The sequence below is a fragment of the Oncorhynchus gorbuscha genome, linkage group LG19 (assembly GCF_021184085.1).
Source record: "Oncorhynchus gorbuscha isolate QuinsamMale2020 ecotype Even-year linkage group LG19, OgorEven_v1.0, whole genome shotgun sequence".
NCBI lineage: Eukaryota > Metazoa > Chordata > Actinopteri > Salmoniformes > Salmonidae > Oncorhynchus > Oncorhynchus gorbuscha.
In genome coordinates this window covers 30,740,391-30,752,631 of record NC_060191.1, presented here as the reverse complement: position 1 = coordinate 30,752,631, position 12,241 = coordinate 30,740,391, and the positions used below count along the sequence as shown (strand labels likewise).

At 42.8% G+C, this 12,241-nt stretch overlaps 1 protein-coding gene across 2 annotated transcripts; it reads right to left on the bottom strand.

Moving 5' to 3' along the window:
- Window positions 1–2,316: 2,316 nt before the first annotated feature.
- LOC124006048 (prolactin regulatory element-binding protein-like) lies at window positions 2,317–12,109 on the bottom strand. 2 transcript variants are annotated; one of them, XM_046315707.1, is made up of 10 exons: window positions 11,910–12,109; window positions 10,723–10,899; window positions 10,313–10,502; window positions 9,698–9,951; window positions 9,514–9,594; window positions 9,251–9,378; window positions 7,673–7,846; window positions 3,883–3,955; window positions 3,646–3,805; window positions 2,317–3,543 (listed from the first exon to the last, which is right to left on the bottom strand). In XM_046315707.1, the coding sequence occupies exons 2-10, from the start codon at window positions 10,855–10,857 to the stop codon at window positions 3,449–3,451; spliced, it is 1,290 nt and encodes a 429-aa protein (XP_046171663.1). In that variant the 5' UTR covers window positions 10,858–10,899; window positions 11,910–12,109; the 3' UTR covers window positions 2,317–3,448. The 2 variants fall into 2 exon arrangements, with proteins under 2 accessions (XP_046171663.1, XP_046171664.1); XM_046315708.1 differs by having other exon boundaries at window positions 9,698–9,948.
- Between the last annotated feature and the right edge of the window lie 132 nt (window positions 12,110–12,241).

Sequence of the window (12,241 nt, the reverse complement as noted above, 5' to 3'; positions counted from 1 at the left end):
GAAAGTGACTTACCACTTGAATGTCAATATCAGAGTGGGAAGAATTTCAATTTGCGATCTCCCCCTATCTGCAAGCATGACCAATGGCATAACACCTCATTGATATGTAAATTCAACCAACCAAAATGAATACTGTATATAGACTTCTTTTTTTCTATTGTGTAATTGACTGTACGCTTGTTTATTCCATGTGTAACTCTGTGTTGTTGTTTGTGTCGCACTGCTTTGCTTTATCTTGGCCAGGTTGCAGTTGTGAATGAGAACTTGTTCTCAACTAGCTTACCTGGTTAAATAAAGTTCAAATAAAAAATCAAATAAATACGTAACCAACCTTGTTACACATTCAAAATCAACTTGCAGAATGACTGTCTTACCTCAATTAGCCACAAAACTGTTTTCTTGAAGTTGTCCTGTGTCATTTTCCCTACTTTCCCCCATATGGGACAGCCCCCAAGCAATTCGTGTTCTAGCCAATGAGCTTCAGCCCCTCGCATTTGAGTGACAGCTAGCAGGAGGCCTGCCCAGCATTATCAAATGAGATTGCAGGAAGGGCCCAACGACTCAGTATACATTAGAGAGAGAGAGAGAGAGAGAGCAATGAGGTGGTGCACATATCTGCACATAGTACACATTTTTCAGGGACTACTTTCAGAACTACTGGCTAAAAAGTATACAAAAGTACCAGAGAATCTCTTTAAATGCCCAGTGCAATCAAAAATGTGATTTTCCTGGTGTTTTATACTGTATATACTATAATATTGTGAAAATTATGATAATACCCTTTTTTATTTAACCTTTATTCAACTAGACAAGTCAGTTATGAACAAACGCTTATTTAGAATGGCAGCCTAGGAACAGTGGGTCAACTGCCTTGTTCAGTGGCAGAACAATTTTTACCTTGCCAGCTCAGGGATTTGATCTAGCAAACTTTTGATACTGGCCCAATGCTCTAACCACTAGGCTACCTGTAAGAGCTGTTTGAAAAGATTGCCTAGAATTTCTGACTGTTTTGGTGGGATGGAGTTTTGGCCTGCCTGGTTAATAGAACAATAAGAAAGAGTTCCAAACCTTTCTGCCAAGAACAGCTCGTTTTCCCTTCCCCAATCAGACCACTCCCAGACAGTCCTAACAAAATTCTTGCTTGAGAAATGTATCTTTGCTAAGAAGCAATTTTTGTTTATTTTTGGTAATTTTAATTGAAAACAATCCCTGTAAGGTACTTAATTGTTACCCAGAAATGATTTGATATTGAAATAAAACCGGCTGCATTCGACCTTTAAAAAAGGGTATATTCTACCTGTTTGTTTTTGAGAGTGTACAAATGACACACTGCTGCTGTAACAGAAATTGAAGAGGTAGAGAGCCCACACTCCTTGACATTCTACCCATCAGAGGCCTTGATGTTGAGGGAGGAAAATTGGCAAGTCAATTCTGATCAAACAAATTGTAGTCCAACTGCTGGCTGGTTTAAGGCTAAAACCCCATCCAGTGTGCCGTGTATGCCAAAGCCAAACAATATTGTGGCCAACATGCCAGCAATGCATGCCTCTCAAGGTTTCTTGTTCCCTCAAGAAGTGTCTTTGTTGTCACTGGCAAAGCACCTATAAAGGTTATGTGAACTGGTGGGACCAAACATTTAAAATGTCCCAGATTGCAAAGTTCACGGTAGATAATGTCCATTCTATACCTCTAATTTGTATATCCAATGTTTTCAACCTTGTACCCTACAATTATGCCCCGGGGCTCGTGTTCAAGAAGGGTAATCATTTAAAAAATAAGTTTTGCAATGGGAAACTAAAATTCAACTTTCTTATTGGATAAGTCCATGTAGACCCTCCCTGTTTTAGTCCGTTGTGTTCCATTCGGTGCTTAATGAGCACGTCCCAGTGTATCACAGCAACCTTTCCATCTCTGCAACAACGCAAGTGCTTAGGCCAGGCATGTAGAGGAATGGTGGTGAGACTAGGGGCCAGAAACAAGCTGTTACATAGTCAGGTACCCAAACGGGCTGGTGGCATTATTTTAAAGAGTGTGAAGAAAGCGGAAGAGAAAGTCATTAAAGCTCTTTAGTTGAAGGCCATTAAGCCTCGACAAAAGAGATTCCAATAAAGTGTTTAATTGGTTGAAACAAACACAGATGAACTATACAGCTTGATGATAGTGTTAGTCGGCCATTTGAAACAAACCGAGCACTCTCCATGGTGCTTTGGTCGAGAACGTGCAAGAATCTTGAATTCCATGCTACAAAAGACCATACAATGCTGATATACAGTATGTATACTCTGCAAGACACAGAAAACCATCACATACACTGGATCATAGCCTGCCTCATCTTTTATTTAGGATCATTATCTCATTCTTAGCTAACTTGTGTTAAAATGTCACGTGAGTGACTATTAACATGAATCAGTTGGTCCAGCTCTGACGAATCACAGCAAGCCCTGGGCCCAGACTGAATGGTTGTACACAAACACATCTACGGAGCTGTGTGGAGCAGAAAAAAAGACCACCCTTCCATCTGTCAATCTGGTTTAATGTCGAAATAGGCCTGAAAGGAGACGATTAGAGATCCTATACAGGTGCCTTCAGAGCAGAACTCAAATTGGCAGGTCTTTCAACATTGGAAATGGAGCTAAAAGGGGAGTCCACCAACCTAATTGATTTAGTTTTTCCTGAAGGTCATGATGCCTGGCCTGCTTCCCAGTCTGGGATGAACAACATTAGATAGACATTTGGTCAATGATGCCAACTAGTGGACAAAGCAGGAAACACAGGCCTCACTGGAAACTGGTATAGAAAATCCACACACAGAAATGTTATCCAACCAACTTGCTAAAATTACAAGTGTGTGTTTATGTATGCACAGGACAGATGGAAACTGACAGAAGAGCAATGATTTAAGTATATTTATAATTTTAAATTATTTCTTAAATAGCTATGATAACAAAGGCCCAACCCCTTGCACATTCATGATGATATAGACCTAAGTTGAGCCTTTAACTCCCCACCATGGTATAAAAGCAAAAAGAAGATCGATACAGATCAAGAAAAAATAAAATAAATCTTGTTTCTCACAGAATTGGGGGTGGAAGGAGCACAGATGGTTCACTGGGGGGGGGGGGGGTAAGTCCTGAATCAGGACAGGGGTGACAGGGAAGGATGGGGGATACAAAGATTGGTTACGGGTATAGTAATTGATTCAGGGAATCTTGCTGGGTTAAGAGGGAGTAAATGGCTATAGTAGATGTAGTCCAGGGTTGGGCAAGTGTGGTTAAAATGTTCCACGGTTTGGTTAAGTGTGGTACGATGGCTATAGGTAGGAGATTGATGCGTGTTCCAGGATTGAGTGGTGGCAGGGTGGGTTCCTCGGAGGTTGTTGTTGTTGAAGATTGTAGGGCTAGTAGTGGTTGTAGGGCAGTCTGATTCTTTCCTTAACTCCTGTCAATGTCTAAATGAATCCTGGGAAGAGCTGCTGCAGGAGCAGGACAGCTCCCACCACCATGAGGCCACAGAAGAACAGCACCAGCCAGATAGGGAAGGATCCTGGGATGGTGGAGATGCAGAGAGAGAGAACGAAGGAGGGTGAGGGAAAAGACAATACTACTCACAATGCTAAAATCAATGCTACCAATTCAAACCACTTACTTCGGTTGCGTACAGTGTGCATCTGACAGCGGCAGTCCACAGCCACACTCAACATGGCTGCCTCGTTGTTCCCTTTGAGGCTCTGGCCTTTGGGAGTGTCAGGCAGGAAAGCCAGATCGGTCACCACAATGCCGTGGGACTCCTGCACATAGTACAACTTCTACAGAGACCAGATAAATAGGGAGTTACACAGGGATATGCTAAGGCAGCTAATTATTTTTTTGTGTGTGTGTCTACCTGTAGTGAAAAGGCGATATAGATTGCTACTGATCCCGTCACTGTCCCAAGGCCAAGAAAGGTTCCAGAGTCACTGTGGAACACAGCGAGAACAAAAAAGGAGCCACTGACTCTGGTTAACAGGAAAGAACAAATATCTAATACAAACACATTTATTCGGGGCTAGGTGGTATACCCTATTTTAATATATATCAGTATTGATGCACAGACCAGTTTGAGTTTTTACGTATCCTTCTGTAACGGTATTTCAATGTTTGGTTCATTAAATGTGATACACCACCTCGTTTTTATAGTTTACTCCACTACTTGAGTCATCTCTCTCCCCAAGCTCTGCCCAGTCACCACGAGATCATTTGTCGACAGTTAAAAACATTTTTTACCTTTTAACTAGGCAAGTCAGTTAAAAATAAATTCTTATTTTCAATGATGGCCTAGGAACACTGCCTTCAGGGGAAGAACAACATATGTTTACCCTGTCAGCAACCTTTTGGTTACTAGTCCAACGCTCTAACCACTAGGCTACCTGCCACCCCGATTCTCTCTTCAGTCTGCATGGTCAATGATGCAACAATATGTTGATGACAGTGACACTGCTTTCCACATTGCCTGTTAATATAAGCATTCTAGAAATACACTATTCGTTTGTGCATCTTAATGTCTGCAAACAGCGAGTTTATTGTCTTAAAGATGTGGGGGGAAAAAAATTGTGTTCCAGCTAATTAGTGATTAGCATTAGCGGCGATAGCTAATAAATGTACTGAGTTAGAGCAAATATAGCCTGACACCAGTGATGGTGTAGGCCTAAATCGGCATGTTGTTATCAAGGGACCTAATGTTTGACAACAACAAAAAAATCTCCACACCAGTACACCACCACCAACAGCCTGTACCGTTGACACCAGGCAGGACGAGTCCATGGATTACGTTTACATCCGGACTCTGCCATCAGCATGACGCAACAACATTCGTTAGACCAGGCAATGTTTTCCACTCTTCAATTGTCCCATGTTGGCGATCGCGTGGCCGCTCCTTCTTGTTTTTAGCTGATAGGAGTGGAACCCGGTGTGGTCATCTGGTGCAATAGCCCATCCATGAGAAGGCTTGACGAGTTGTGCGTTCCGAGTTGCCATTGCACACCACTGTTGTACTGCGCCGTTATTTGTTAAGAGTGCGAGATTCTTGCCATTTTCCGTCGACCTTTCTCATCAACGAGCTGTTTCACATGACTGTTGCTGACTGGTGCAACAAACATCCATTCTCGGTAAACCCTAGACAATATCGTGCGTGAAAAGCCCAGGAGGGCGGACGTTTGAGACACTGAGTACCTGGCACCGACGATAAACCAAGCTACAAAAGTAACTTACAGTTGAAGTCGGAAGTTTACATAAACCTTAGCCAAATACATTTAAACACAGTTTTTCACAATCCCTGACATTTAATCTAGTAAAATTTCCCAGTTTTAGGTCAGTTAGGATCACCACTATTTTAAGAATGTGAAAAGTCAGAATAATAGTACAGAGAACTATTTATTTCAGCTTTTATTTATTTCATCACATTCCCAGAAGTTTACATACACTCAATTAGTATTTGGTATCATTGCCTTTAAATTGATTAACTTGGGTCAAACGTTTCAGGTAGCCTTCCACAAGCTTCTCACAATAAGTTGGGTGAATTTTGGCCCATTCCTCCTGACAGAGCTGGTGTAACTGAGTCAGGTTTGTAGGCCTCCTTGCTCACACACGCTTTTTCAGTTCTGCCCACATATTTTCTATAGGTTTGAGGTCAAGGCTTTGTGATGGCCACTCCAATACCTTGACTTTGTTGTCCTTAAGCCATTTTGCCACAACTTTGGAAGTATGCTTTGGGTCATTGTCCATTTGGAAAACCCATTTGCTAACAAGCCTCAACTTCCTGACTTATGTCTTGAAATGTTGCTTCAACATATCCACATAATTTTCATTCCTCATGAAACCAAATATTTTGTGAAGTGCACCAGCCACTCCTGCAGCAAAGCACCCCCACAACATGATGCTGCCACCCCTGTGCTTCACGGTTGGGATGGTTTTCTTTGGCTTGCAAGCCTCCCCCTAGTTCCTCCAAACATTATGATGGTCCTTATGGCCAAACAATTCTATATTTGTTTCATCAGACCAGAGGACATTTCTCCAAAAAGTACGATTTTTGTCCCCATGTGCAGTTGCAAACCGTAGTCTGGCTTTTTTATGGCGGTTTTGGAGCAGTGGCTTCCTTGCTGAGTGGCCTATCAGGTTATGTCAATATAGGACTCGTTTTTACTGTGGATATAGATCCTTTTGTACCAGTTTCCTCCAGCATCTTCACAAGGTCCTTAACTGTTGTTCTGGGATTGATTTGCACTTTTCACACAAAAGTATGTTAATCTCTAGGAGACAGAACATGTCTCCTTCCTGAGCAGTATGACGGCTGCGTGGTCCCATGGTGTTTATACTTGTTCATCTGTACAAAAAAAAAAATAGTACACGTGGTACCTTCAGGCATTTGGAAATTGCTCCAAAGGATGAACCAGACTTGTGGAGGTCTTTAAAAAAATTATCCTGAGGTCTTGACTGATTTCCTTTGATTTTCCTACGATGTCAAGCAAAGAGGCACTGAGTATGAAGGTAGGCCTTGATATACATCCACAGGTGCACTTCCAATTGACTCAAATTATGTCAATTAGCCTATCAGAAGCTTCTAAAGCCATGACATCATTTTCTGGAATTGTCCAAGCTGATTAAAAGCACAGTCAACTTAGTGTATGTAAATGTCTGACTCACTGGAATTGTGATACAGTGAATTATAAGTGAATTAATCTGTCTGTAAACAATTGTTGGAAAAATGACTTGTGTCATTAAAGTATATGTCCTAACCGACTTGCCAAAACTATAATTTGTTAACAAGAAATGTGTGGAGTGGTAGAAAAAAAAATGTTTTAATGACTCCAACCTAAGTGTACGTAAACTTCCGACTTCAACTGTAGGTCCCTCGTTTTGCCCATTCTAACGTTCAATCGAACAGTAACTGGAAGCCTCGATGCCGGTCTGCCTGCTTTATATTGCAAGCCACGGCCGCATAACTCACTGTATGTAGGAGCAATCCAATTTTCGTGAACGGGGTGATGTACCTAATAAACTCTCCAGTGAGTGCAGAATTGGAAATAGAATGATTATTCTATGATTATAACAGTTCACCCGAGTGTTTTGCTCTAAATCGCAAGTCAAATCACAATTGCAATATTTAGAGAAAAACACAAGGCCTTGGGTTTTTTTGCGCATTGGCATTGTGGAAATTATGTAAAAATAGATCAACTTTTGGTTTGTTTGATTGTACAGACTAGAGAAAGCCCCTTTGAAAATAACTTCATGTGTAGCCACCCTATGATCATGCACAACTCATAAAACAAATTTAGAAAACAAATTTAGAAATGTTAATATTCAAAAACATAAATGTGAAAAATATTGTGAAATTATATTTTGGCCATATCGCCCAGCCCTACATTTATGATACAGTAACGTCAAAGAAATACCTGCAATGTGCAGTTAAGCGACCTTATCAGAGATTAACAAATAAGGCTCTTTCTCAATTCATCTTTGCTCAATTCCTCGCATCCTTTATGATTTTCCTCCTCACCTTCTCAAAATGCATTGGAAAAGAAGGTCTGAGGGGAGGGACATTCTCCAATACGGCTCAGAAGGGGGCAAAGGAAATAGGATGCAGATAATCAAGGAAAGATTAATTGAATCCTATAGGTATCCTCTCCATCCTTCCTCACCTGACAGCCAGGGTGGAGATGACCTCAGTGCCGCAGGGGTTCGTCAGCATGGGTAGGAAGTTCTGGCTGTCCCATTTAGAGAGGTAGCATTGTGGAGGTTTTCTGTCTCGTTTGTGGGGGATCTGGACGGTGTAGAGCCTCAGGGTGTCTTTCTGGTCCTCGACTTTTCCAAACCTACATGGGAGAGCAAAAAAACAAACTCAGCAAAAAAAAGAAACATCCCTTTTTCAGGACCTCTGTCTTTCAAAAATAATTCATAAAAATAACTTCACAGATCTTCATTGTAAATGGTTTAAACACCGTTTCCCATGCTTGTTCAATGAACCATAAACAATTAATGAACATGCACCTGTGGAACGGTCGTTAAGGAACTAACAGCTTACAGACAGTAGGTAATTAAGGTCACCGTTATGAAAACTTAGGACACTAGAGAGGCCTTTCTACTGACTCTGAAAACCACCAAAAGAAAGATGTCCAGGGTCCCTGCTCATCTGCATGAACGTGCCTTAGGCATGCTGCAAGGAGGCATGAGGACCTCAGATGTGGCCAGGGCAATAAATTGCAATGTCCCTACTGTGAGACTCCTAAGACAGCGCTACAGGGAAACAGTACGGACAGCTTATCATCCTCGCAGTGGCAGACCACGTGTAACACCTGCACAGGATCGGAATATCCAAACATCACACCTGCGGGACAGATACAGGATGGCAACAACAACTGCCCTAGTTACACCAGGAACGCACAATCCCTCCATCAGTGCTCAAACTGTCCGCAATAGGCTGAGAGGGGCTGGACTGAGGGCTTGTAGGCCTGTTGTAAGGCAGGTCCTCACCAGACATCACCAGCAACAATGTCGCTGGACCAGACAGGACTGGCAAAAAGTGCTCTTCACTGACGAGTCACAGTTTGTCTCACCAGGGGTGATGGTCGGATTCGCGTTTATCGTCGAAGGAATTAGCGGCACACCGAGGCCTGTACTCTGGAGTGGGATCGATTTGGAGGTGGAGGGTCCGTCATGGTGTGGGGCGGTGTGTCACAGCATCATCAGACTGAGCTTGTTGTTATTGCAGGCAACCGCAGCGCACAGGGGAAGACATCCTCCTCCCTCATGTGGTACACTTCCTGCAGGCTCATCCTGGCATGACCCTCCAGCATGACAAAGCCACCAGCCATACTGATCATTCTGTGTGTGATTTCCTGCAAGACAGGAATGGCAGTGTTCTGCCATGGTGCAGTCCATGAGGAGATGCACTGCAGTACTTAATGCAGCTGGTGGCCACACCAGATATTGACTGTTACTTTTGATTTTGACCCCCCTTTGTTCAGGGACACATTATTCCATTTCTGTTAGTCACATGTCTGTGGAACTTGTTCAGTTTATGTCTCAGTTGTTCAATGTTGTTATGGTCATACAAATATTTACACCTTGTTATGTTTGCTGAAAATAAATGCAGTTGACAGTGAGAGGACGTTTCTTTTTTTGCTGAGTTCATGTGGTATGCTAGTGGGACCAGAGCTATATGTCAGTGATGTTACAGGGTATGTGAATATTCGTAGGAGAAAGGGGTATGTGCTTGCCTGCAAGCCATATAGCGGTATGACTTTGCTGCTATCTGAGGCATCTTCTCATGCCAACAGAGGCTCATGGCCAGCTGGTTGCCACTCCATATACTGCAGGCAAAGTCCCGGCCCACTGTCACAAGGTGCTACACAGAAACACAAAATAACACAGGTCAGAAAACACTTACCAGTTTAGCTTGCACATGATGTTTATAACCTCTTTATTACTGTGATTCCAACAGACAGACAGAGAGATCATATACTTATTAGCTGGTTAGTACCTTGTTATTCGGACTGATGTCCAAGTCTTCAATTTCCCCCTCATGGGCTTTGAAGTCCAACTTCTCTTTTAAGGAGGGGTACTGGTGAAAGAGCTTAGGCATTACAGTCAAGCTCAAAACCTGCACAGTAACAATTGGGGAGAAGTCTCAACATGGCAGCCATTTTGGCATAACTTAAACTCACTTCCCACACTCTGATGTGTCCGTCTGTTCCGCCAGTCAGTAGGAGGCTGAGATCGGGACTGAACCTCACACACTTCTGGAGGGGGTCCTGGGGGTTGAGGTCCGACTGCACCTCCCCAAACGTGTCAACAGAGATCTGGGTGGTGTTATCCTTCATCTCAGACACATTGCCCCTAGCAGCAGCAGCTCCCTCACTACCCTTACCCCCTTTCCCAGCTCGTCTCCTAGCTGCACCCTGCTCACTGCCACCCCCTGCTGGAAAATAAGGGGCGTAGTGATGTGTTCATGTTAGGCAGTGTTGCCCAATCATTCTCTTTGGGACCCAAAGGGGTGCACATTTTAATCCCCCCCCTACCACAAACAGACATGATTTAAATAATCAAATGCTTGATGACGAGTTGATTAGATTAATTAAGTGTGTTAGGGCTAGGGCAAAAATAATAATGTGCAGACCTTTGGGTCACCAGGACCAGGATTGAGAAACACAGATGTAATAGACGAAATGTAAGATTGGATTGACGTTACAGTAAATGTATCTGCAAAGATAATTTGAACTTTGTATATAAAGAGGTTTATAAAAGTGAATGGCATGTTTTGGGGGGTATTCCTTCCTTACCGTCCTTGGCTGCGGCCTTGCCCCTGGTCTGGCGTTGTCTGAAGCGCATGAGGCTGCATCTGTCGTCCTGCCCTGCGGCGATCACATCCCCGCCTATTGCCAGGTTCATGGTAGCACGCGTGTCTGTGTCATGAGAGTGCACCAGGGTGGCACAGTGCTGGTCTCCTACCAACTCCAAACCCAGGAAGTGCTGAAAAAGACAGTCCCAACTTAACTTAACAAATACGGTACAACATTCCTCAGATTTAATTAGATCAAAATAAATGCTGAATCACACATCTACAATGTTTCTGCATTTTCACACTTGCATGTATTCTGTAATGTAAAAAGGTGTGAAAAGACTAGAAATTGAGAGACTGTGCCCATAGAGCCGAACCATTACATGATCACCTAAACATTCAGTAGCTTACCACTGCATTCTTTATGCCCGTCTTGGAAGCACCTCCCCCTCCTGCAGTGATCACCCATCCTGTTTTGGGGTCGACTTTGATTGTGTAGAGGGGGAAGGGGGCCCTATACAGGTCTGGCATCCTCCATTTGCCCATGGCCCTTGAAGGAATCAATCCACTTCACGGCAAATTCCTTGTCTGTAGAAACAGATGCATGAGAACTCAAAATACAAATCAAAAACACATAATTAGACAATAGTAGCTAGATCCTTGCTTTTAGCAATGCTGGCGTACTTACATACACTAGCGTTGCTTTCAATTGTATTTGGTTGCACAAAACAGTCCATGGGAAGCCAGAAGTTAAATACAAATTTCAGACAATTTAGGATGTTGCACACCCTTGGCTGAACGCGGTTTGCAACATCCTAAATTGTCCGAAAATGGTGGTGGACAATTGTGTATTAAGACAGTACACATATTTTTCCTGTTTTAGAAGATACTGACCCTACCATTACACGTGTTTACACTGAGCCTCACTGAGGGCGGAACACAATAACGGTTACATTAAGACACTATGGAGGCGGGGGGAGATATGGGTCGGGAAAACATACCTCAATGCAGGGATGGGATACGCCACTGTACTCCAGATTGTACCTTTATCCATAATGCACCATTGAGAAGATTGAAATACTGCTAGTTTTCCTGGGAAACTGTTATTTTCGGCTAGCTGAAGATAAAAAGTGACGTTTTCTGGAAACTGGCAGTATTTCAATCTTCTCGATGGAGCAGTGTGGATAAAGGTAACATTTGGAGTACAGTGGCATATCCCATTCCTACAATGAGGTAATAAAATAATAAGAATAATATCATGACATATGATCTCAAGTGTAAACAAGAGTAACGGTAGGGATGGTATCTTCTGCCTGGCAAGCCTAACGCGCTTGCTACATCGTTTACTAACTAACTGGAACAGGTTTTGTTCTTTTAATGTTAGTTCGCTAAACATCCCATCGCGAAAGTCTTGTTAGCTAGCTACATAATCTTGAAATCTCAGCAATAGTCACTGCACAATACATCTGAACAATACCGTTTATCTAGATAGCTAACTCGCCATCTAAGCTTTTAGCATGCCCTCCAACCATTAGCTACTCGATCATGAATGGTGTAGTGGATGCCAATATATATATTTGAGGTCTTGCAAACTCCACCTGTGTACTCTGCTCCGATTTCTCTCCTGACGCCAATTATTTCAATTCGTTGGCTATTATTCCCATGATGAGCTGTCACTGGTTGCACACGTCTAATGAAAATAACGCTCAAATTGCTAGCTAGGTAGCCAGCTTGCTTACTTCCCTACAAACACGTCAGCAGCGTGCAACCTGAGCGATCACGTCATTAAAGTACGTACGCTGTCAAATATTATTTTGTTAGAACTATCTCGCTAGATAGACCACACCCTGTCGTTTCCAAATAAAGAAAAGTAATCATGGTGTGCAGAGCTAAGCACGACCTAGCGAGATCCTATTGGTGCGTTCTAACA